This window comes from Hetaerina americana, unplaced genomic scaffold (genome assembly GCF_022747635.1).
Source record: "Hetaerina americana unplaced genomic scaffold, ioHetAmer1.1.p SCAF_10, whole genome shotgun sequence".
Taxonomy (NCBI): domain Eukaryota; kingdom Metazoa; phylum Arthropoda; class Insecta; order Odonata; family Calopterygidae; genus Hetaerina; species Hetaerina americana.
This window is the reverse complement of record NW_027286070.1, coordinates 64,688,929-64,716,924: the sequence shown is the minus strand read 5'-3', so window position 1 is coordinate 64,716,924 and position 27,996 is coordinate 64,688,929. Positions and strand designations below refer to the sequence as shown.

Sequence of the window (27,996 nt, the reverse complement as noted above, 5' to 3'; positions counted from 1 at the left end):
AAGGTTTAAGATTAGATGCCTTGGAACGTTTGGAAATTTCCAAGAATAGTCATTATAAAGGTATATGGGTTAGTGACCGATGTATTCCTCCCGATACCCCCTCCAGGACCTCCCTCTGTCCCGTAGCCCCTCCCTCCCCCTGGTGCCACATCCAACCACCCTCTCCCCCTCCCATCCATACATACACCAGTTTCCCTTCCTCCCACTTTACCAGCACCTACCCCCTACTTTTCTCGGTCTAGTATATAAAGCTGTGTGTCCTCTGTACTTCTGATGATGGCTTTGTAAGTTGAAACCTAGTCATGCATAATAAAATATATGCGGAAGAACAAAGCATTTTCTTTTCCGATATGAATCACTTCCATAAAGTGATGCCTAAAACCATTCTAATAACCTTTCTTTCAAATTCTGAAGTTAAACTGCTTGGAAATAAATGGGTAACGTTCCAGCAATTCCCTTATGCAAATTCAAAAGGTGATTTTAGGTTTTACTAGGGTACTCCCATTTACCAATATTTTCCAAACTAATCTCTAATTGTACATTTCTTTTGCCTCCATCACTATAGTACTTAGTTTTCTATGTGCTCCTCTGTTTACCAGAATTCTAATATTTCTTGACTTGATTTCTACCACTTGACTTTGACTTCCTCAGTCTACAAGCATCACACTCAACCATTTACTTGCCTATAAACACATTTACCCACCCAAAGATTGGTTTGACAGATGAGGGTTCGAGTTCACCTAATACTAAGCCCAATGGCATGTGAAATTCACAAATCAGGGTAGGAGGGCCAGTTCCTTTCCCTGAGCTGCCTATGGCTTCCCAGGAAATTCTTGTACAACTTGGGTGAAGCTGAGGGAGCCCAGGAATCGAACCCGGGCCCTACAGTCAGTACTCCAACACACTATCCCTGGATTACCATGTCCCCCATCTGATTTCATATGTCTTGTTCTTTCTGTTAGCATAGCCAAACCACTATGTCACATTTATTAATACGTCATCATTAAAATTCCAAAAGTGCTGCTTTCAAATTAGAACTAAATGAGTAAATTGTATAAAGCCAGGAAGAAAAAATTAAGAAAGTAATATAGGGTGGGAGAGAAATTTCTTGTGATATGAAAGAGTCGAGAGTCATTAGGGACCTGGCTCAAAAGTGGTAGAGTCCCTAAAATGAAAATGCATGTCCAAACAAAATTCCTTTATAATCTGGGATAAAAGTTGATCACACACAATTAGCATCATACTCATTTATTATATTATACATCAATTTCAAAAGAATAAAAAAGACAATACTTGTTGCACATAATGCAATAATTTTAGATGTCAATAGAAAATTTCTAATTCATTAAAAAAGTATAAGCTATTACACCAAATGACTTATTTTTCAAAAATTTCATATCACTCTGAATCTCATTTTAGTAATTCGTTTCCACTCTTGATAGCATCACCAAATGAAATACACTATTGACCAACTCATTAGTTATCACTGGTTTCATAATTTCAAATTCCAATACCAAAATACATGCATTTGCTGAAATATATTTTGAGTAACATGTTATTTTTAAAAAGTTTTTGGCTTTAAGAATTTGTTAGAAATAAATTGTTTCATTCATCATCAAAAAACCTCCATCACTCAGTAGCACATAAAGCAGGGTCTCAGTTAACAATAACATAATACTGTTTTACATCACCCCACTTCAAATCCAACTTGTGTAATGGACTTATTGCTCTTGGTTAGGGAAAGGTACCTTCCATCACAAAGAATCTACTAAAAAAACATTTGCAATGGCCACTTACTTTAATGTAATACACTTTAAATTCTGTAATAATGTATCACAAAATTTTGACCACAAAAATTAAAGAAAATAATCCCAAGTTTATCTCACTGACAAACCATACAGTTCCTATGGCCATTGAAATATACATATATATGCTTTGGCTAATATTTTCCTTTATCAACAATTTCATAATAGGTTCAAATGTTACAAAATTTAAGGTAAGCTTTAATTCCCAAACAGGAAATGAAACCTCAAGGATCAACTTCCAATTCAGACAAACTTCAAACACTACGTAAGGCAAGTCCACATCACAATCTGAATATTTTTTCTGAAACTTACAAATTTACTTCCACAAACCTTGAATTGTAAATAGAGAGCATATACAATTGTGTTTCATGTGTTTATAAAATAAGTGTAATAGTAATGTGCCAAATAAGCACTGTGAAGTGATGCTATGCAATTCAGCATATAATTTTCAAAAGAGTCGCTCACAAACATTTCACCAGAATTTAATATCAAGAAATTGTCATTGAGCACATGATATTTGTGGGCAGTGATTGTCAAATCCATGATATTTCTATGTGATAACCTTTGTTAAATAATACTATTTAAAACAGGCATTAATGCTTAGAACAATTGCAGAAATCCATATTTGCATTGACTAAATTTACATAGAGACCTGATTATGAATTGATCACATGTCAACATGAGATTTTGAAGAGTTGATATGTCATTCAGATGATGCACGAAAATTATTTGAACTGTTTCTATGACAAAACTTTACTCAATAACAATTTAAAACCTGAAAATGCTATATCTATGGAATGTCTCACAAAGAAACTCCTTAGTGATGAATTAACAAAGGTATGTAACAGAGTCTCCTTTTGGAAATGACAATTTTTTTATGGCCCTTCATATAAAAGACATAGTAATACTTTTGTGATTATCACTCATAAATATCTGCCATATATAAACATTTACGATTTTTTTCAATAAAACATTTTTTTATAAAAATTGGCCTTAAAAAAATAAACAACAAGCCAAGTAAAAATGTACTCAAATCTATTTGCCTATCTTTTTAAAGCAAACAACAGTCATTAGCACTTTGCTAGTCTGAACCTAATTCACTCCGTAGAAAAATAAAAAAGAATATAAAGGAATGACAGATACATATAATAATTTATCAAATTCATAAAATTATCAGAAATGGAGGTATAAACATTGGATATATACACACACAACCTAAATATATTTACAATTCTGTTACGCAGACAATTAGAGAATATGTATTAAATATAAAAATAATAAATTCTCTTCATGAAATTGATAATGTGGGCATTGTTACATACTGGACTTAGTCAAAATTAGATGGTAAACCAATTTATAAATCAGCACCTTGAAAAGTTTTTCAAACAATAAGGCAGAAGAAATATAAATTAGAATTACGATTGAAATGCATCATTTCTAACCACAAATATACCTGTGTCATACATCTTCAAAATTATGGAGTAGACAAAAAAATTCTCTCAATGCCCATGAATAACTGCTGATGACAAGCTTAAGCAAAAATATGACACTCGGATTCAGGCAGAAAAATAATATAAAATGTGACAGCACAGCTTTTGATATTTTCACTTAGGTATATTCTACGTGAAGAGCTGCTGAAAGCCTAATCTTTTCAATACGACACAATGCTTGATGGTACTACAGTGTTCAGGAGTCATAAAACTCATTTAATAAAATTATTCAATTTTTATCATTGACTTCAAAATTTCAATATAAATATCGAACTTCCTTTGACGTTCTCCTAAATTATTATATACTTAATTCTTAACTAGATATTTCACAGTGTGTTTATTGCCAAATTTGAACAAGCAGTTCATTCTTTCTTAAAGCCTTTTCTCAGGTTAAATCTGATAGGGAAAATATCAATTTGAATGTGTACCAAGCGTGCCCTTGATATGAGTAAATATTTCAGGTAATAGGCATTTTTAGACTGAGAGAGCAATAGAAAATGGATATGAAAATCTGAAATTTTTCCAAAATATAATAATTCTTCTAATGGATATGACTAGCTTTAGAAATTGAGATGTTTCCTTAAAAATCCACACCAACAATTTTCCTCACAAATATCAATGAAATTTATGTTTTTAAATTGTCCCTTTCACTACTATCTTCCTGAGTCATGCTAACTCAGTCAAAGTTCTAATCTACAGCAGTCATAAACTGAGGCACAAGATGTATTGGTCGAACCAGCCGTTGTCATACATTTATATAAAAAACAACCATTCCAAAAGTATTTTAACAGGACAGTGGAGAGACACCAACATTATTTCAACAGCTCACAAATACACCACTTATCCTAGCTAAATATAATAGCACATACACATTACACAGCAATCGAGTAATAGGCAAGCTGCGGAATAAAGCCAGGCATACAACAGCATGGCCAAGTACACTCCTTGGAGGTTCTCCTACATCAAATCACTGATCTAACAGAAATGCAATGAGGCATGTGGATGTTCAACCAAGATCACATAGGAGTGCTGGATGGCTCTAAACGAGCCAACGAGGCATTATCACACTGATGTCTCAGAGTTTAAACGTAGAGCAAAGCGCTGGGACTTGGGGTGAACAACTTCCTCAGTCAGGTTTAGGTGTGGGAGACGGGACACTGTGACTAAGAGTGAGATGTCACCTTGCCTCATGTGGAAGGGAGCAGTGGTGGCTGAGAGGGGACGAGAGGGCGCTTCGCCACAAACCAATGCCCATGTCTGTATCTCCTGGCCTCTCTCCTTTTCATTCTGCAACCATAAAACAGAGAATTCGGATTCATGAATGACTACTCAAAAACTATCAAAAACTATAAGTGAATAATACCAGCTTCTTAATTAATTTCCTTAAGGAACAAGCAATAGTTTATCATTTATAAATAAAAAGGTAACATAAATGTATTAAATTGGACAGTTATGAATTCTTTCATCGAGTGTTCTATTGTATTACCATAATACATTCTTGGACATAGTAACACAATACATTGTACACTTCCTTGTTTTGATGAGAGGAAAAATTGATGCAATTCACCTTCTGTAATCACCTTCAATTTACAGAAAATCAGCAGCCCAAAATATCTATTTTCTCCTATCCCTCTGCCCTACCCCGCCGTCAAATGTATAATTACCCTACCCATTATTATTTCCTTCAACATGCCCTCATATCACACTCCCAATCCTAATTCCTCAACAAGAACGATCAGCTATACCAGGAAAGGATTTCCTGAAAATTCTCATTCCTCAGAACATATTTGGGTTAAAAATTGTACTAAATATTTTTGTTTAGGATTCCCTCGAGTTGAAACTGAACATTTTTTAAAGACTATCTTAGGCTATGACAATAGGTAGAGAATTTTACGCAACCACTAGAGTTCCGAGGAGGAGATTGATCTCTTTACTCACCCAGGGTAACCACTTGAAAAAATTATGGTGAATTTCATTACCAATATCCTAACAGAACCACTTTAACTACCTGGGTCATTCAGAAGGTCCATCAAAAATCCAAGAGATGGCACTTGTAGTATCAGACAAGGTTAATTTTTAGCAACCCTCATTTCTCAATAGGCTGCTGTCAAAGTTCCAGCTATATCCATCACATATTTTTCATTTTCAAAGTCGAATGAAGTAACAAAGTTTAGCTTACATAGAAAAATGGAAAAAATACAATTTATGCAGTGATTAAACGCTTATATTTTAAAGGCTTAACACCAAAGCCAAGTTTGATGAAATTCACAGCACATGTGCTCATGCATTTTTGACTATTAAATTAAGCAATTAGGTAAATGAGTTTAAATTTGGCCATGAATCCACAAATGATGAACATCCTTTGGGATTTCAAGAGGAAGTGATTTCCTCCAATATGACTGAAAAAATTCAAGATATGCTTTGGAGAGAGAGATAGCCAAGTCAAAGTACACGAATTAGTTGAGGCCAAAGGCATACTACAAGTAGTATGTAGTAGTAGTACTACAAGTTAGTGTTTTAAATTTTACATGAAAAATTGGATATGAAAAAATCTCAGCAAGATGGGTGCTGCATTTGTTCTCAGTGGATTGCAGCACCCTTCATGGAATAAATACATTGGTGCAGACAATTAGAAGGCTGGCTTGGTGCTTTTCTGTTGCAATCCTGACAAGTTTCTGCATCAATACATAGCTGTGGACAAAACATGGATACACTACTACACTCCAGTGAAAAAGGAAGTCAAAACAGTGGGTTATTTAGTGTCAACCCAGCTCTGAAGAAAGCAAAGATGGTGTAATCAGTTGAAAAGGTGACGGCCACAATTTTTAGGCATGCATGCAGAATCATCTACATCATTATTAGCAAAAATGACAGATGATTAATGGAGACTTAAAGTGTCATCATTGCACTGGCACAGTGAAGAATCCATGGAAAAATGTCCTCATTTGGCCATCCAGATAATGCATTTATGGGCAGGTGCACTGCACCTGCACAGTTTCAATAGCAAAAATTATGGAATTGAAGTTCGAACTATGGGTACATAATCCACTGTTTTCACCCGATTTTCCACCACTGACTTTTTCATTTCCAAACTTGAAAAAATGGCTCGACAGGAAACAATTCTCATCTAACGAGGAAGTCATCGTCAACAATGATGACTATTTAGAGGACTTTCCAAAATCCTACTTTCTGGATGGCTTATAAAGTTGGAGAAATGTTGGGAAAATTGTGTTAAGCTAAAAGGATATTATTTTAAAATATAAAACAAAACCTACCTAAAATAATTTGATTTACTTTTTTTCCAAGTACTTATTGAATGACCCATGTACCTAAAACCCATGGTAAAAGAGAATGAACAAATGAATTTTTCATCTTCCCTTCTGGAAAAACCACATTCATTTCAAATACTGTGTTTCCCGGCCCGTCTAACGTCAACCTGTACCTCATCAGCTGCGAGTATAAGGGTAAAACTTTGATCTCTAAGCGTAAGGCAATTCATCGGGAAAAATACTTACTATTAAGTATTGTTTCCCGAATCAGGCATAGAAAATGGTTGCATTTATCATAAATTTATTAAATATCACTGTTTTGAGTCAGCAGTAACCAACCGAGTTGTAATACCATTACCAACTACAATAATGGATGCATTCAATACTTTACTTCTACTACTGCCTGACACTCCAATCCATTATAAGGAAGATCATTAAGTTCCAAATAAGATCAAGCAAGACAATGTACCTCAATCCTTGCAGTAAGTAATGAACACTCCTATCTTGGGAAAGTAAAAGTAAAAAACTCACCTGATATAGATAGCGTACCAGGTAAAATTCTAAGAGAATGACAAAATTTTATCCTGACCCCTTTACCTTCCCTAGTAAATCAACCTCTGACAATGTGTATCCTGATGCTCTACATGAGAGGTCCCAGAAGTACCCCACCTGACCTAGAGATGGCGGTATTTGTTTGAAAAATATCAACATATTAGGAAGTACGCAATCTATTAAGCATATGCTTCAAGTTTGAAGATGCCACATTATTTAGTATTTGTTTGGCAGCCATCAACAGTGATTTCAGTGAATTTGTGAAAATGGAGAAAATTGGTCATCATTATGTGATACAATATGTTTATTTGAAAGGCCTCAGCCCAAACAATATAAAAGCTGAACTGGATTCATCTCTGGGTGAGTCTGCTCCTGCGCTTACAACAGTAAAATATTGGCTGGCAGAGTTTAAACAAGGCCGTTAGAGCTGTCAAGATGAGCATCCCACTGGTTGACAAAACGAGGTGATGACTCCAGAAACGGTGAAGAAAATCCACAAAGTGATACTGGATGATTGTGGACTGAAAGTGTGCAAGCTAGAAGACATACTAGACATTTCAAAAAGTGCAGTACATCACATTTTAACTGAAAATTTGGACATGAGAAAGCTGTGTGCATGATGGGTGCCACGTGTGCTCACACTCAAGTAAAACCAGTGTCGTGAAGATGTTTCAACTGAACGTTTAGCAAAGTTTCACAGCAACAAAGCAGAAGTATTGCGCTGTTTCATAACCATAGATGAAACATGGGTCCGTTACTTCACACCAGAGACAAAAGAACAATCAAAATAATGGATTCATAAAGGAGAACCGGCTCCAAATGAGGCGAAGACCGTTTCATCTGGCAAGGTCCAGCTCACAAATCCGTTCTTGCAATGGCCAAAATTCATGAATTAAAGTTTGAATTGCTACCTCATACACCCTGTTCGCCAGATTTAGCCCCTTCAGATTATTTTCTGTTCGCAAACTTGAAAAAATGGCTCAGTGGTCAAAGATTTTCCAACTGTGAAAAAGTGATGTGGGCAGCTAATGGCTATTGTGAGGAGCAAGAGAGTTCTTATTATAAAAAGGGCATCGAACTTATTGAACATTCCTGGGAAAAGTGCATAGAGCTGAAAGGGGGTTACATTAAAAAATAAAATACATTTTTTCCCAAAAATTTCTTGTTTTCTTAGTTGGGTCTGGTACTTCTGGGATTACCCTTGTAAAAGTGTCTGAAGTTGTACCAGTATTTAAAAATAAAGTTCAAAAGAACACCTTGAGTAATCACAGCTCAATATCTATTGTCCCTCAGTTTGGAAGTGTTTGAGTATGTCTATTGTCAAAGGTTTATTAGTTACCTTGAAAGCAAATACCTTTTCTCTGGGTATGAGTTAGGATTGTGAAGAGTAATATTGACAGAACAAGCTCTGTTCAATACATTTAGTAATATTATAAATGAAATAAGAATTAAAAACAAAGAAATGGGAATTGACTCGGACTTAGGCAAAGCTTTTGAAATGGTAGATCACAAAATACAACTGACAAAATGTGAGGCACTAGGCTTAACAGCAGTAGCTCAAATGAATAATTATGTAAAACTTAAGTGCATATTAGTTTCCAGTCATAATTGTATTTATAATTCTATTTGGTAATTATATGATATATATCCCATTGACGTAACATATACACCTGCCATATTCTCACTATTGTACACTGTCTACTGGACAACTAAATACGTTCCATATTATTATTAAAATATTACATTAACAGTACTTCCTAAGAAATTTCCTAATCATAAATGTATATATGGTAGAACGCTTAGCATCAGATAACATGTGGTGCTGTTCCAAAACTGTGGGCAGAAAACTATAATTTCTCCATACAATATTATCATCATTGGTAGTACACTTTTTACAGGCAGTTTGGACAACCAATAAAAGCTATTGTATATCATGTAGACTTCCTCCTGTCACCTGAATAATTAAAACAGGAATCTATACTTCATAATATGCTGAAACAACCATATTAAAATGCTGACACACACAATGCCTTTAGATTACTACTTAATAGATGGTCAACTATCTTCATAAAAAAGTATTACCTGAAGAACAGGAGAAGGCACAAGAAATGGTTCCAAAAATGCCCGCGGGGACAGGCCATGGCGCAAGCAATTAGCTAAGTGGCCAAGCACTGAATCAGCTGGATGCCTCGGTTGTTGGCGTGTCAGCCTAAGGTACTTCTGAAGTGCACGTGCTAGGCCAGGGAAAACAGCCGCCGCTGCCTCATCACAGTCCATGCCTACTGTGCCTAAAATTCACAAAGAAATGTAATTAAAATGACAATGAAAATCATAAGAAAAAGGAAGCAATTAAAAGATTTTAAAACATTTATCAATATACAATTAAATGATATCACATAAAAAGTGTTAAGTTAACAACTGGGGTGCTCACGTTTTATAAGACAGTGAGTGGAAGTAAAATTATATAAAGGCAGTTGATTTGAAATAAAAATCAAATTATTAATTGTCAATCAAATTTACAATTAATTCTGAAATGAAAACTGTGATCCACGAATACATTCAGGAGATAGTTCCTTAAAACCCTGAAAATGAATTAATCTTACTATGAAAATAAGATATAGAAGATCTAGAAGAACAGAGACTTACTAAGAGAATAAGATATAGAAGATCTAGAAGAACAGAGACTTACTAAGAGAATAAGATATAGAAGATCTAGAAGAACAGAGACTTACTAAGAGAATAAGATATAGAAGATCTAGAAGAACAGAGACTTACTAAGAGAATAAGATATAGAAGATCTAGAAGAACAGAGACTTACTAAGAGAATAAGATATAGAAGATCTAGAAGAACAGAGACTTACTAAGAGAATAAGATATAGAAGATCTAGAAGAACAGAGACTTACTAAGAGAATAAGATATAGAAGATCTAGAAGAACAGAGACTTACTAAGAGAATAAGATATAGAAGATCTAGAAGAACAGAGACTTACTAAGAGAATAAGATATAGAAGATCTAGAAGAACAGAGACTTACTAAGAGAATAAGATATAGAAGATCTAGAAGAACAGAGACTTACTAAGAGAATAAGATATAGAAGATCTAGAAGAACAGAGACTTACTAAGAGAATAAGATATAGAAGATCTAGAAGAACAGAGACTTACTAAGAGAATAAGATATAGAAGATCTAGAAGAACAGAGACTTACTAAGAGAATAAGATATAGAAGATCTAGAAGAACAGAGACTTACTAAGAGAATAAGATATAGAAGATCTAGAAGAACAGAGACTTACTAAGAGAATAAGATATAGAAGATCTAGAAGAACAGAGACTTACTAAGAGAATAAGATATAGAAGAACACGCACAAGATTGAAAATGATGAACACATAGTATACAAATGAATGCATGACGCTTGATACAACAAGTGTGATATATATTGTGGACCTCAGTATAACAAGTAATACCCTAGGTAGAGTTTATGACCCTATGATTTGCAAGCAAAATTGGTGATAACAAGGCCTAAGCATTGCTCACACAATAGTCATTCAATATTTCAACGATTCAACATATGCATAAACATGGAAGCAATAAAACAAGCCAAGCAGACATTTTCGACTGTCTCCAGTTGATGATCATAATTTCCAGGTGAAAACATTTTTCATGGCTTGTTTGTTTCTCAATGGAAAGCATTTCAGTCACTATGAGACACCATCATTGCTCGCAAATGGATACAAAATTAAATTCTGGGCAACAAAGAATCTGCTCCTTTCAATTGGTATTTTCAGCAATGATCAGCTGCTGGAAACTGTACTAAATACCAGCTTTTTCACCAGTACAAGTGGGCCTTTAATTAAGACTTAAAAGAGCGCATCAGTGAAAAACAAAATGTTTGGATGACCTTAACTTGGATCAGAAGCATCGCTTGGATGCCCAAGTCTGACCTATATCCTGAGAGGGTTCATTAATAAATACAGTCAATATTTTTATACAAAAGAGATGAAAACAGACTTCCATGACTTCCTTTCTCACCCCGAACATTTCCACTTCTAAGAAATTAACAGCAAGACAGACATAACATTTATTCCAAAGTTTGTGCCTGCAATCTTATTCATCACTAGTCAGCAGTAAGATTGCAAACGTAACAAGGTTTTCCACCACATTGCTAAAATATGAAGCGACATTGGCATCTGAGAGGCTGAAACTTCAAAGAAATTATTGCATTGTGTGACCTAGTTCTGCAGTTGTTTGCATGTTGATCAAAGTTGCCCACACACATTTATATTAATGCTGCAATTGCAAGCGTCAACAATAGGAAATTTTGCACCGGAAATATGACTGAAAATGCAAAATAACAATATTTATCATGCCTTAAGAAATTTGTTAGCAAGTATTTACATGTTAATTAATGTTAAAAAAAGACGAAAAAGAAAATTTTGTCTTCCTATCAATAATTACATTCTCTATCCATTCCAAGATGTGATGCATAACTTGTTATCTTGAACATACCATGTCTGAGTCATTGAATCAGTTTTGCAACTGATATAAATCCAAAATTTAAAAAAAAACTACTACTTCATGGCAATTCAAACTATAAAAGTCTTGCAAAGTCATAAAAATGCATGATCAATTACTATAATTAGTTTCTGGTTGATATCCCTATGAATATGTCATAAAATGCCCACAATAATAAGTGAACATTTAGAGGTATTAGCAAATAAGCGACTATTAAATCAACATCAATAACAAGAACTTGATATAGTGAGTGATTTTTTAGGGACAGAAAGCTTTCATCATATCACAATTCCACTGCATATGCAAAAGAAGGAGAATGAAGTTTGTGCTAAACTAGATGCAGACAAATGATGAGGCTAATTAAAGAAAGTCTTGTAAACGGATACTCTAAACACTACCAAGTGGGCATACACTAAGCTTGAACATAATGTTTTATTGAAAATTTTAATGAATAGGAAGTCTAAATGAAGTGAAAACTACAGTGAAATACTGGGGTTGAAATATGTGAAATAGATAATGTACCATTTCAACGTGTTAACTCCACAATTCTGAATGGCTTTTCGCATTGCAGTTTCCAGGTACCCTTGGGGTTACCTGGAAAATGAATACCAATTATGGTACCTGGGTCAGCAACGGTATTGACATAACAAATGTTGGGGCATTTAAATCGTACCATGGTCATTTCCTCCAAGCCTTCGAATGTGCGCAAATGCTTCTTCAGCTGCCGTGAGGAGTCTAGCCCGCCGTTTTCTCACGCGACGCTCATAGTCATGCTCTTCATAAAAGCGTTCATTGTGCGCAGAGTCACGACGTCGTGCTTGGGCAGCTAACACAGCCCTACTTTGGCTCTTCAGTTGTGAAAAAAAGGAATGAATCAGTAATTTAATGAATTAGCACCAGATTTCACTCATTAGATCCAAATAATGACAACATCATTTATTATTACCACCTCAAACATTTATTAGTACATTATCATCTTCACTTTTGACCATGAATGTATTCAACAAGATGGTGTCTTGTGAGACTTCTTTTTCTTTGTGCGGACAATGTATGATTGCATAAGTTTTTTCAACCAACTGTTTACCCCAACTAATAGTCATGATGTTCTAAGAAAAATTCATTCATTAGCTCTGTAAAATAATCAATATTTTGATTGAGCTATGAGCATATATGGGTTCTTCTAAAGATGGAGGGAAGACATAAATGCACCCACTCATTCCTTCCATTCCAGAGGTCACTGAGGTCCTGCAGCATTAAGTCAATGGTGCAGTTGCCCTCCTAGTTTGCAAGTGCGAAATGCATTTTTTTGGAGGATTCTATTCACCCCCTCTCTTCGGATATCTTGATTTAGTGTACATTTGATTATGGTTATGTATAAAATTTATCTGGTCGCCAAAGTGAAATTTCCACCTTACTGTGATTTTACAGCAAAAGAAACCAACACCAAAAGCCCACTGGCTGAGATAACACATTTACATGATATCTGGCTTAACTTTGTGGAATTCCAAAATGAATAATGAAAGATAATGATAGTTTTTCACAAAATTCTACTACATGGTTGACCATAATTTCAACACACACATATCATCATGAAAACAATGGGGAAATGGCCACCAGCAGTCTCATTTAAGGTCACCAATGTTGGGGGGAGTGGGTTGAGAGAGTGGGATGAAGCTGGGTGTGGGGGTTTAGGAAGTTGGAAAGGCAAAAGAGAAAGAACAGACGAGGGGAATGGATGACTATTTCATAAAACTTGAGAGAGGAGGTTGGGTGGAGTTGCTGGTTACCAAAATCACCCGGTTGGTAAATAGAGGGCTGGAATGAGCAAAATGGGGTAGGTAAGATAAAAACTGATATGTAAAACAAGCAAATACATTTTAAAGGATAAAACAAGTGTGTCATATTTACATAAAATCTCAAATTGTTCTAAAAAGTCCAGTTTATACCTTAGTCACTTACATTTAAAATGTATGGTTATCAATTACTGAGATGTTCAGTCTACCAGGTGTTTGGTAAAGATGACTGAGGGTCTTCATTGAGAAGGTGAGGACAATACTGCAGTGTCCCTCTCATCATCTATCCACACATCAAACAGAGATGTGTAACACCAAGGGGAATATTTAATGAAGAGCTGGATCAATCACAACCTAGCTGCTCTTCTGCAACCACAATATCAAGTTGAGTACCTATGAAGAATTCTCCACAGTTTTTGCCTTAGATAATGGGCCCGGATATAGTGGTTCCCCATCAACCCATTTATGGTGAAGAATATTATCCTTTGACACAACTGAATTTGTAGTGGTATTAAGACCACAGTAATCAGTCTAAACGAGGGTTATTTATTTATTGACTTATTTGGGAGAGATTGAGATGAAATCCTTCTTCTACCTAACCCTTCAGCATTACATTTAAGACAATTACATACACCCAAGGGTTACTGCAGTGGTGTGTAATGATAGGTAAGGTTTTATCACTGGCCTTGGCTCATCACCAGGTCATATGAGAAGAAAATACTGCTTTAGGTAAAATGTAAGTTTGGATTCATACTTAACACAAAACAAATAATAGCACATCACACTGATGTAGGAGCTTTATTCTGGGATTGCTTACTTAGGAATCAAAAATAAGATGGGTTTAGAGTGTTAGACCCCTTGATAGTAGAAAAAAAGTACCTGCCTTATAAACGGACCAATATGGTATTCCTTCGCTTTAAAAGTAAATACACATTGAAAATGCCACCTTTACAAAATGATGAACCACAAGCATGGAAGGCTTTTTCCATGTAAAGTTAGAGAAGAAGTTCCATTCTGCTTCAAAGGAGTTTTCATTGCATTACTTGTTTTAACAAAAAAACAGCATATCTTGTCAACAAAACAAACAGGGACAGAAACTTCCCAGAAGTAGGATGAAGCACTAACATGCAAGGGAGATACTTTAAAAACAGAAAGTGATTCACAATTTAAAAGCCTTTTATTTTTTATTCACCAAGAATATGAACCAATATGGCTAAATTCTGAAATGAGAACTTTAGTTATGGTCTAAACTTTGACAATACTGTCAAATGAAACCATGGTGTCAGTTGGCACTATGTTCTTGGGATATAAAATGTAATAAATTGCACAGCAATGATTAATTGCCGAAAATATTCCTAAACCCTATCTAATATTTTGATATCAGATAAATAAAGAAATTCTCTCTTTCTCTACAAAGAGATGTTTAGGTTCTATACATAAAATTTGGCTCCAGATGATGAACTTGATTTTAATGATTAAATACCTGTATAGATGCATTGGCTAAGCTTCCATCAACATCATAGAATTTGAGAGCCGCACCACCTTCGCCACCAGAAACCATACTGCTTGCTCCTCCTTTACTTCCTCGAGATTTGGATGCAGGCAACCTCTCCAGGTACGGGTTATAAATTGGGAATTCGGTGTAGTAACGATCCAAGATCCATGCAGCAGCACTCTGTATGCTAAGTTCCCCAATAGCATAGGAGCGACTTTCACCATCTGGACTTCTTACAACCTGAGTGAAAAAGATGTTTGAAAATGGATGAGTGAGCCCTTAATTAACATTGTCTCAACTTGTGTTTGATGTTACATGCATGTTGATAAAAGATAACTGAGTGTCATCCTCATTCCTGATTTCTTTTGATTACACTGTTTAAAAATGCAAAGTATGAAATAATATCCATTTTTCTATTCAGCCTCATTGAAGTATACTTTATTTATATTCTCATAATTTATTTTCATTATTTGAGAAAATATATCTCAGCTATCTTACAGTAATCAGAAAATGCCACAAGTGACATGCTTTAGTTTCAAAGGTTCAAGATTTTTTGTGATAAAATTTAATTATTTTAGTACCATTTCCATCAGAACTTATTTGAAAAATCTTTAGTTTTACAGAATACTGTTTTTCCACAAAAAAATTGAAGAAATTATGTGCATTCAGCTCGCAACATATCTGCTATCACATGAATGTAGGCTCCTTTAAATTCCTCAGATAGTATTCTTTTCACAAGCCTAAGGTATTAAGGCAAGAATAGGGAAAATGCATTATTCTTAAAATTACTAAAATAGCCACAATAGAATTGCGGAACTGGAGAAAAATTGCATTAATATGAGTTTAAGGGTAAAATATGATCAAAGTAATTCACCAAATTCTTGCTCCTCATCTACCATGAAGAGATTAAGAAGATCATTAAAAAGGAATTTTTTTAGAAGTTAATAGGTCCACTGATGGTGAATACTGAGAGAGACTAAATGCTGAACTGTACACCAAATTTGATAAACTGCTGAATGTAAACAGTACACAAATTAAAAATTTTGTCAAGATTACATTATATACAATGATTCAGCCTTAAGTACAGTTCAGTTAACTCCTAACCATCATCAAATCTATTAAAAATGGGTCCCCATAAGATATTCTTAGAAAGTTTGATACTCACTTTAATATAGTAGGTGGGTTGTAGGTGCCTTATTTCTATGAGAACAACAGCAAGATAATGAACAAACAGCAATGTGTCAGTCAAAGTGGAAGCATAAGCCACCAGCCCAGCATACTGAATCTTTCCAACACCATTGGTCCCACGAGCTGCAGCAACACTGGCTGTCCCTAAACAGATGGAATGAAGAATTGTGGTTTGCAAAATAATTTCAACTTTAATAACCATCCCTTTCCAATTCATATATTTCCACACAGTTACTTTCATTAGACTCCCCAGAATTTCCCAGATCTGTGGCTACCCTGTTAATAAAAAGCATGAGGTGCATATTTACAGATTTATGGAGAAAGGACATTTGAAAACAAAGAAGGTCAAAATTAAATTTGCACTGAAATCACATTTTAGTACATCGAACTCCATGGTCAATCAATACCAAACACTAATCTTGGGGCTGATAATTAAAACCACCTTCTTCAACCTTCAACTTAAAGACTGGTTTTACAGATAACACATGTAGGCTTAACTTGGGACTTAAGAGCTCCAACTTGAGAAATTTGTATATTCTCGATGAAGGAGAGTTAGGTTCTTTGCCTGTGACAAAATAGTTCCTTAGAAATTTCTGAGGTATGATCATGGATCTTTATAATGAGCAAGTCTTCTTACCAGTAGCAGAGTAAAGATGCTCTCATGGTTATTTAAATATTGCATCGTGGAACTTGAAATAACACCAATTCTGGTGCCAAAAAAGTTTTGGAGTAGGGACATAAGACTTATGACCATGTAATATCTATCCATTAAATATCTATTTACTACCATAGCCAAAGTGAAAATCCACACCCAATGATCCATGACCATGCTCCCTAGTATGCAGAAACATACAGAGCTTGAGTTTTAGAAGGGAGGGCGAAAAGTTATCAGACAGTTTGGTATCCAGGACCTCCTATTATTATTATCAGTAATCTACTGCTTTAGTTAGGTTTTGGATGGACACAAGCTACCAAACGGTACAGCAACAATTTCCTTGCCTCTCCTAACAAAATACAACCCAAAATCCTACACTACCAAAACCCCTCTTTAACTTTGTATACTTCCTTCCTTCATTCTGTCCAACATACCTATCCTTATTCTACCCGTTCCTTGCTTGCATAACATTCTCCCCTCTATCACAGCCTATTCCAGTCACCATTTAAATGTTGAATTAACTAGACTGCTATTCTGTTTTGTGAATGATGACTGAAAAGAAGTGTTGCGAACTTGAGGTTTTTTATAATTTATTTTTAATTAATTTTAAAATACAGTTCCCAGTCAATATATTACAAATGTAGCAAAAATTTAGATAACTGAATACATAGTGACAGTAAATCCACAAATGATGAATATTGTTGGGGACGTCTAGAGTGACTTTATCTAAAATGAGTGACAAATATCTCGATCCCTATTTGAGGTGCTCTGTGGAGGGTACTAGCAGTGAGTACGCCGTCTGTCGGATGGGATGTTAAGCGGCGGGTCCCTTGGCACCTTACGTAAGGAGTAGGCTAATGCTGATGCTGGGTTTTTCTTCACCCTTCATCCTTTATTGTCCATCCCCTATGGCGCAAATGACCTCAGCTGTCAGTCACCTCCCCTAAATACTACTACTTCAAGTGACAAAATCTATGGATTGGTTTTGAGTAATCAAAGAATCAAATTTTGCAATATAATTAAGGTCACAGGTATATCACAAGGTACAGTGTTTTTAATTTTGCACAAATAAAATTGGGTGGGGAAAAAATCTTGGATAGATGGGTCCCACGTTTACTCTTGGTGGAGAATGAACGCAATTTTGTACTTGACTCAGAGGCTGGTTTAGTTCTTTTCAATCACTGTTTGACAAGTTCCTCCATTAATACATAACTGCATAAGGAATATAGATACACTACTACAATCAGGAAACAGAGGAACAGTCAAAACAAGAGGGATTCTGAAGGGGCTCAGCCTCACAAGAAGACAAAGATGGTGAAATTGGCCAACAATCTGATGGTCAAAGTTTTTGGAATGCACATGGTACATTGATAACTTGCAAAAGGACAAATGAGAAATGGAGAGTATTATAAATAATTATTGCACTGGTAGAACAAAGAAATCAAGAAACCATATCCTCATTTGGCAAAGAAAAAAATATCTTTAATCGAGAAATCCACAGGTGCACACCTGTGCAAATTCGATGGCATAAATGATGTAATTAAAGTTCAAATTATTACAACATCCACCATATTCACCAGATTCGGCCCCCAGTGACTTTTTTTACATCCAAACTTGAAAAAAAAAGTGTGGGGGAAAATAATTCAAGTCATACGAGGTCTTCGCCAACACAAATGGCTATTTTGGGGACCTCGGGAAATCCTACCTTTTGGCTTAACAAAGTTGGAAACAGGCTAGGAAAAGTGTAACAAGCTTAAAGTAGATTATGTTGAAATTTTTTTTTAAATCTACCCAATATAATTTGTTCTTCTATTCTTTTCCCAAAGACTTGTTGAATGATTATCAAATACAAAAATGATTATCAATGCCCATTCAATAGGACTTTGAACAGGAAATCACTATAACCCTACCATGTATTAACGTTTACTTGAGGATTAGCTGTTAAATAACATAATGATATAAAGGTTTGACTTCCTTTTTATCAATCAGGATTCTAAACCTATTTGATAAAACAGGAAAATCAATAGACACCTGGTTATGAGGGTGGTCCCAGAAGAACCCAACCCAACAAAGAGAACACAAAAATTTTGGAAAAAAAACGTATTTATTTTTCAACATAATCTCCTTTCAGCTCAATACACTTTTCCCAAAGATGTTCAATAAGTTTGATACCCTTTTTATAATAAGAACTGTCTAGCTCCTCAAAATAGCCATTAACTGCTGCCATCAATTCTTCACGGTTGGAACATCCTTGACCACTGATCCATTTTTTCAAGTTTCAAAAATTCTGCTTTGTTGCTGTGAAACTTTGCTTAACATTCAATCGAAAAATCTTCACGACACTGGTTTTCCTCGAGTGTGAGCAAACGCAGCACCCATCTTGCACACAGCTTTGTACGGTCCAAATTTTCAGTTAAAATGCAATGTACCGTACTTTTTGAAATGCCTGCAATGTCTCTTTTCAGCTCGTTCACTTTCAGTCATCCAGTATCACTTTGTGGATTTTCTTCGCCATTTCGGGAGTTGTCATCTTACTTGGGCGACCAATGCAATGCTCGTCTTGACAGCTCATATCTTCCTTGACCTCGTTTAAACTTGGCTACCCAATATTTTACTGTTGTAAATGAAGGAGAAGACTCACCCAGAGTAGAATCCACTTCAGCTTTTATATTGATTGGGCTGAGGCCTTTCAAATTTAAGTATTGTATCACATAACAATGACCAAAATTCTCAATTTTCACAAATTTACTGAAAACGTTCACTATTGATGGCTGCCAAACAAATACTAAACAATGCAGCGTCTTCAAACTTGAAACATGCTTTATAAATTGCGTACCTTCTAACACAGTGATATTTTTCAAAGAACTACCACCATCTCTAGGTCAGGTAGGGTACTCCTGGGACCACCCTTGTAGAGTGAAAAAAACACTATTATTGAGTGGTTCTCCTCTATGGTATTTTCATTGATGGAAGTTAGTACATATTGATTATTACGCAGTGATGCATTGGCCAAAGTATAATCCTCAGCTAACACAACTAGTTTCACACATGCTCCTTCAAAATATAAGATGTGATGCACAATTCTTCACCTTCTTCCAGAATGCATAATATAAGGTAAGCAGCTAGTTAAAAAAATATTGTGGGCAATCATTCATATGAAATTCAAATGAAGGTATAGCAATAGATGTGAAATGATTTCAAAAAAACCATCTCCATGTGAATTCAATCATATGTAATTCTTTATTTGCCTATTAGCTTTCACCAAAAACTATAAATATATACATGGTTCACTGTTATTGCCCTTAAAGGTGCATCTAAATTATGATAATTAATAATTTTCTGAAGATTCTAATGATATTCAAATTTACCTATTTAACCATAAGACCTGGTAGAGTTAAAATGGGTTCAAGCCACATTGTCAATTTGGCCTTAACAGTATCAAAAGAGTGTTTACCTTATTCATTTTAATTGCCTTTACACAAGCATTTATACTTTTGTAAATGCAGTCACAGTCTAAGTTGGAGGGAGTGACTGCAGAAGTGCCCCCCTTCCATTTCCCTAAAGCAAGTGATAAGCACTTCGTAGAATTCTTCTCTCTGGAATGATGTTTACGACATGTGTACAGTCTTCTATTATTTCATTAGATAACTTACTTCCAGATTCACGATTAATGTAACCATGTTTTAATACCTTCACAAAATTTTACAGTGATATGAATAGATGGATATAAAAGACAACACAGAATGCATTTATTTATAAATGAATGCAACTATAAATAAACAACACAAAAAAAATCAGCCTTTTGATCGAATCGAACAAAACTTTTTATTTTGGGATTAATCAAGGAATACCACTTTTTACTTTGTTTCCTTTATCCATTTTATATGTCATTTAATGATTGCTTGTTACTTGAATATTTTGAATAAAGACCGAGGCAGAATGGATGTATTTAAAAACAAAAATTCTGCAATATGGAAACTATATTTAATGCAGAACTTTTTGAATCAAATAGACGTAAACAAAGACCTCCAATATAACTGGTACCAGGCAATGAATATAATATACAGGGGCAAAAAACTATTTTCTATGCATGACGTTCGCGCATAATTATTTGTTCAAATGTTTTATATCTACTATTACAGGTATGTACATCTGTTTTCTATTGACAAATGTCATTCTCGAACAACAGAAGAATTAATTGTACAAACTTATAATGCCATTTAGTAAGGCATATTTATTTATGTGAAGAACTAGTGATGCATGTGCCAAATGAATTCTAACTAGCATGGTTCAACGAGACATGATAAAGATATTTATAGGAAGGTGGAAAGGTGACTTTTTTTCCAGTCACTCAATAAAAACGAGCGATGACAGGAATTCAGTGACTTACCCGCAGCCTCAGTAAGGTGAACAATATAGAAGAGCCAGAAAGCAAAGGTGAGAACAGCACCCAATGAGAGAACAGCTGAGCGAAGGAGACAGATGCGGGGTGCAGTGAGATGGGGACGCCTTAGAAACACTGCCCAAGCACCACCTCCAAGAGCCACCAATTTGAAAGCAAGGGCAACCAGAGATCCTTTGCATTCCACATTGCAGGCATCATTAAGGTACTGGTGTGCTGACAATGTGGCACTACTTGAGCCAGGAGGAACACGAAGACTGTTGCTGTCCAAACCTGCAATGAACAAGCATGAATATGAAAATATGCAATCAAATTTGCATTACTAACCCACACGTCTCCGTACTTATACACTGACTCAAAAACTATTCGGAAGTGTTAGTCCATGGCATGCCATTGGCAGATTTTGTTTCACCACAATCTGAAGCTTATAATAGGAATGTTTATCTATTAAATCATTTATTACAAGACTAGCATGATATCAATGGTTTGTCAGAGATTTGAAATACTTTTCCATGTAAGTCTTTTATAATCCTATACACTTTGCTGGAGGTGTAATCATTACAACTGTATCAAAACCACTCCAGATTAGTAGGTAAACTTTTGCTAACGATGTAAAGATGGCATCCCTCGGAAAGACAAGTGTGACCCGTGTTTGACGACAAAGGGCGTTCCTGAATGAAGTTTAGGTTATCATCGTGTGCTGCCATCTATCAAGCGATGGTGCAAAAAATTTCATACTGATTTAAAGGTTAGTTTGTATTTGGCAGCCATTTGAGTAAGACGTGTTTCGTACTTTTCGCGAAGATGGAAAAAGAGCAGTATCGTTTGGTAATTCGCTTTTTGTTTTTGGATGGGAAGAAATGCGAGGAGATAAAAGCAAAGTTGGATGCTGTTTATGGGGACACTTTGCCATCTATGACCACAGTGAGTTCAACGAATTTAAACGTGGGCGAACATCTGTTTTTGATGAGGAGCGACCAGGACGCCCGGCAGACGTGGTTACCGAGGAAATCATTCAAAAAGTCCACGCCATGATTCCCGCTGATCGTCGAACGAAAGTGCGCGAAGTACCAGAGGCCGTGGGTGTGTCAACCAGAACAGAAATTAATATTTTACATGATAAGTTGGCGATTAAAAAATTGCCAGCCCGATGGATGCCGCGATTGCTCACGGTGGACAACAAGCTGATCCAGCTGGACTCTTCATGAACTGCATGAACTACCTTATGAATTGCTGCCGCACCCCCCATATTCACCTGATCAGGCTCCCTGCGACTTTTTCTTACAGGTATACCCTAACATGAAGAAATGGCTCATGGTGTAAAAATTTAGCTCAAACGAGGAAGTTATCGCCAAGACAGAGGCGTATTTTGGAGAGTTCGGCAAATCCTATTTTTTGGAGGAGTTAAAAATGGCTGGAACGTTGGGAGAAGTGTACCTTTCTAAAAGGCGACCATGTTGAATAAAAATGTTTTTGAAAAAATGGTTTCTTCATTTCTAACACGGGTACTTATTGAACCACCCTCGTACTAGAGGGAACTGGAGGGAATCCAGAAATTAGTGATAGAAATTAACAAATCTTATATAACATCCGTATGAATAAGGTGCGATGGAGACTTTTAAACCGTTGAGAACAGCAATGAAACAAGTGTCATTAAAATACGCAAAATTGTAATCACAAAAGAATACTCTGGTTTCCAAGCAAATAAAATATGTGAATGATTCAATTTGAAACTCATCACTAAACTTTTAACGTTATTACCATGGCAACCACCGGAAAAAATAAAAAGTATGCACATGGATGTGTAACATGACACCATTTTCCAAGAATAAAAACCATCAGTCCCAAAATAAAATAACTATACTATCAACTCTCCTATGAAATACTCAAAGATGAATGGAACTGGCAAATTTTGGGAGCAAAAAGGCTGGTAGTACATGCTGAACAGAGTAAATGTAAATGTATTCAAGCATAAATATACTCTTTGGGACCTATCAATAGGAATAAAAATATGGCTTAACATAGTGCAAATGTAGGCTTCCAAACTCAAACGTAAAACAAATCTCCAACCTGGAAGGAGTCCCAGCTTGGGCAAGATGACCATGGCAAGAGGACTTATGAGGGCTGCTACGGTGAGGGCGCCTGCCAGCAGAATACCCAGGTAGCGTTGACAGAAGAATGAAAGGGAAGAAGCAGGAGGAGATGTACACGTTGGATCCGCACCAAGACCTGACGGGGATGGAGACCTCCACTGGACACCTCCGGGCATGCCTGCAGCCGTGACATCCTCGACAGAGGCTGACCGCTCTGATGTTAATGCGGTTGTGTTCTCACCCCAATTATCATCCTGCAAGAGAACACACATTATGCTTTCAAATTCAACATCACATGATTCCTTGTTCTACTGTAAGCAATGTTCTGACAGGCAGTACAATGTTGGAAAAAATTTTTAAATATTAAGTATATGAAATGAATCACTTTGACTTTCTTCATAGGCATGGTTAATTTAAGTGAGTAAATTAGCAAACAATTTACACACAGATAATACATGAATAGAGAAGGATAATAATAGATTTTTGATATATGGGGAATAAGAATTATTTATTTATTTATTTATCAGTATTAGTCCGAAAACAGCACATTTTGGCCTTTATATCGAACCATTAACAAAGATAACAATGGTCACATTTACAAACACCCAAGCCCTAGATAGAGGGAAACTCACCCAGGCGGGAATCGAACCCCCGACCCTTGGAATGGCAGACGAGGACGTTACCCCGCCGCCACCGGGGTCGGCAATTGGGCAATGGCAATGAAATATAGTAAGAGGTACATTCATTAGACCGCTTCTTTATTTTCTAAAGGGCTCTGTATGAAATATTCACACAGTCACATGCTAAATATCCTTGTTGAAGGGAAAGGGATAAAGGTATGGAATTTTGATCTAGATGAAGATTAGTCATTTTCTATTACTCAATTCTAGAGAATTTGGATCACAACCAAGACGAAGATGTTGCTAGTTGTATGGTATACCAACTGGCATATAAATAGAAAAAATATATAGTACTGCATGCTGTAAACAATCGCAATTTAATAATGACTGAATCAAATCTTAAAAATGTAATTTGATTAATGAAGCTTCTGGTAAGTAGATCTGGAAATTTTTGTGGAAATAAAGGTACCATCTTAAGTAAATACAAAGAAAGGAAAACATGTAAATACTTATTCTAAAACTGGAAAATGTACTATTTAAATACCAAATTATAGCACTTTTCCTCAAAAAACATTTTAACTGCCGACCAGGTTTCAATGCATTACCTCATCTTCAGATACAGAATAAGTGCAAGTGCCATCTAATGCTTGTTTTATTCAGGAGGTAAAGAGGGAAATTGGGGGCATGGGTGACTGTGAATAACATATAGATATTAATTACCTCATTGGTAAATATTAGTTAATAGGATGAAGGAGGGCATCAAACAAAAATGAAACTTTAGATCCATGTTGAAGACACAATGAAATCCCATAATAATAGGTGGTATGAATCTGTGTAGATATAAATCAGCCAAATTAAAAGAAAAGGAGTTTATCTTACCTACTCTTGATGACGATTTAATTACAAAGTCACTTCTTTCATTTCAATATGCTGAGTTAATTCCATAAAGTCAAGCCGGAGACAACAAACTTCAATGTTTCATTGTGAGTGATGAAATGCTAATGTGTAACTATTTCACTTTACTAGCATTAGCTTCATTCACAAATATGATCCCCGAACATTATGATACATGGTGGTAATAAATAATTTTATCCAATGAAACAAAAATAACTTTGATTTATATATATAACAGGCCTAACATTAGCAACATCACAATCAGGACCATAGGGGGAAACCAGGACATTATTAAACCAGAAAGCAGTAGCTTAGCACCTCTTCCTTCTCAACTTTTTCATTAAATAACATACGTAATACTCCCCTGATTACTTTCTATTTCTATTTGAACAAACCAGTCGCAGATATCTTCACAAAGATCGGGTTAGAAGCACCCAAAAGAATACATCAATAGTGGTAGAGAAAAAATAAAATAGAAATGTTAATCACTAAAGAGCTTAAAACAACTGGTAAAGTGTATAAATGTGAGAAATTAGCATATTTGTAGGTATACATGACATGACCTGAAGAAGAAGACAATGTGTGACAGCAAATAAATTATTCAAAATGGATGCATAAATGTTAAAGCAAGTGGAATAATCATTCTTCAGAAGAAAGCTGGTGTTTGAGTGAATTGCCTCCTGATGTCTGACCTAAGGATCCCACCATGAGTGGATAGACTAAACTAACTGATACTATCATCATACCGGTCCCAGTGGCAGCGAGGTCCTCGCCTGCCAACCCAGAGGTCGTGGGTTTGATTCCCACCTGGGAGGTTTTTTTCCATCTAGGGCTGGGTGTTTGTAATTGTTTATATTTTTATATCATTGTTTCAAAGTGAGATGTAAAAGCCAAAGTGCAGTTTCTGGATTCAAGTGAAAATCGTTTGTCTGGACCAAGATTCAAAACCAAGTAATTAATGCAACAATTTCAGAGGGTAAAAATCATTCGCTTGACTGGGATTCGAACCCAGATTCCTCGATATCCCGTCGAGTGCTTTAGCCACTTAAGCTACCGAGGCGTCCTCTTAAACTCTTTCTTTGGAATTTGTCAGGTAATTAATGCCCAGTCTTTTCTCTGAGGAGGTATAACATACTTATAAAGAAGCTTATGATGAAGTGAAAGTGGACAATATCATCAGTCTACTACCATTTCTACTACCCTTATGAAGGATCATGATGCAATCAACATCATGAGAGAAGAAAAATTAATAATCCTAAGAAACAAGAATTCTGCTACAGGGAAAGAATGATAAAAACAGAGGGAAAGTGAAAATAGCTGATCAAATCCTTTGAAGTGCATGGGAAGGATGCATTAAAAACTCTTTGACAAAGAGATACTCTTGACCGATACACATTGAGGCATGGCAGACTATTTTTAATCCCTTGGTTGGCTATTTTTTTCTTATCTCTCAGCTGGCAGAGAGCCAACCTACCGAAATATTTGAATAGCATCAAAACTTAATTCTGCATCCTCTAGTGCCTCTGATAACCTAATAGAATCAAATTATCGGAAAATAATTTCTAGCTGGTGTAAAGGCACTCACACACACAAAGGTAAAGATATTATTGGAACTCAATATGCAGTTTTTGATGCTTACGCCACCGGGAAAAAAGAAAAAATTCACTATTTTTGTTTAGGTCATTCTCCCCACCTGGGAAGCTATAGAAGTGTACAAGTAAAGCTGCTTTCCCCACTTGAGGGATTACATTTTCCATCAAAGAAGAGATGATTTGTGGCCGTGCAACTTTCATTAATGTGTATCATTATCATCGAACATTACCTGCGGCAAAATTTGCACCTCAATAACCTCTCCAACTTCACCTCGTCCATCATCGGGAGATAGGGACACGGTGGTTTGGAAGGGTGCCATTATGCCTCCTTCTCCTCCACTGCCTCCACTCCCTCCCCCACCAGCTCTACGAAGGCTTCTCCCACTTCTGCAACACAAACACAAGGGGGATTACAACCAAAGGGCAAAAGCACGGCAGAAAAAATTGTAGGTACAACATGTGGAGTGTTAGTCAACAACTAATCCCTTAATGGTGTTATTTCTGCTGATGACTAATTAGGTAACAGTAAACCACTACATAAATCACTACATAGATGTGTGAATTCATAAACCATATAATGCACCACATACAGAACATATATAAAGCTGATTCATAATTAGAGTATTCCTATTTAGTAATAAAAGGAAGTTACAACTTACGTCAAACTTCAGCTACCTTATTCAATACACTAAACGCCGATTTTCAGATCAGAGACTTGAAAACTAGAACTTAAACTGTCCAAAGGAATTCTCGAAGGGAAACTTTGTACTTGTAAAGGCTTTCTTCCGCTAAAAGCGGATTTACGTAGAGCCAAATGTGTATTTAATTACTCTGTCATGTAAAACCTTCAACTAAACACTAGAAGTTTCAAAATTTCAACTCATGAAGAATAAGTGACACCCCAAAAGAACTGAGAGAAAATTCTTTGACGGCACATCCATCGTACCTAGCGCTTCTATGGGAATGATTCCGGTTACTCCCGTGGTGGTGGCTGTTGTGGTGATGATGGCTTCGGGATCGACGCGATCTAGAGCTCTGCTCACTCACCGTCGATTTGACCGATTCCGTTTCCATCCCGGAAAGGGTAAGGAGGAGGATAAAAAGGTACTTCGGGATGGGGGGCATCGAATTATGCCGCTGCCAGAATACATGGGTGACAGAATCGCTCTTTCAAACAAACTTCTTATAACTAACGACGCAAGGGGAAGTCCACCCCTAAATAAAATAGAAAAAATAATTGTATCAAACAAAACAAAGTATACGTAACTTAGTAACAAACGTCAAACCAAATAAAACTTTATGGGAACATTTAAGTACAGGTGGGTTCATCAGGACTCATCATGATAAAACCTACACTTTCATTCGAGAACAAGGAACACTTGACATTAGAATGACAAAAATTTGTGGCGTGAAGTCCAAGTGTTTCACATTTACCCAATGAAAGATCTATGTTCACTAACAAAACAAGCCGGAGGGCGGACATGATATACAAGGCAATGCAGGTGAATTTATATTACTTACGTGCGCCTTATTCTTCCAGTGCACACCAATGGTACTTTAAAAGGTATATAACTACTTGATTTATATGTGGATGGTCATATTGTACGTCATAATCCACTGGAGTCGAAACGTAAACA

At 35.9% G+C, this 27,996-nt stretch overlaps 1 protein-coding gene across 1 annotated transcript; it reads right to left on the bottom strand.

Moving 5' to 3' along the window:
* Positions 1 to 1,278: 1,278 nt before the first annotated feature.
* Vang (Strabismus domain-containing protein Vang) lies at positions 1,279 to 27,996 on the bottom strand. Its single transcript, XM_071598766.1, has 10 exons — positions 27,881 to 27,996; positions 27,306 to 27,574; positions 26,590 to 26,746; positions 23,231 to 23,507; positions 21,149 to 21,433; positions 16,081 to 16,247; positions 14,904 to 15,155; positions 12,301 to 12,475; positions 9,199 to 9,404; positions 1,279 to 4,582 (listed from the first exon to the last, which is right to left on the bottom strand). Exons 2-10 carry the CDS (start codon positions 27,482 to 27,484, stop codon positions 4,358 to 4,360), a joined length of 1,923 nt encoding a protein of 640 aa, XP_071454867.1. The 5' UTR covers positions 27,485 to 27,574; positions 27,881 to 27,996; the 3' UTR covers positions 1,279 to 4,357.

What these genes read in the sequence shown, in the direction of transcription:
- Vang (XM_071598766.1), bottom strand. Translation starts at nt 27,484, where the DNA reads ATGCCCCCCATCCCGAAGTACCTTTTTATCCTCCTCCTTACCCTTTCC. An exon ending in CATTCCCATAGAAGCGCTAG is followed by an intron (nt 26,747 to 27,305) that starts GTACGATGGATG and finishes TTTGTGTTGCAG; the next exon opens with AAGTGGGAGAAGCCTTCGTA. An exon ending in TAGCCAATGCATCTATACAG is followed by an intron (nt 12,476 to 14,903) that starts GTATTTAATCAT and finishes TCACAACTGAAG; the next exon opens with AGCCAAAGTAGGGCTGTGTT.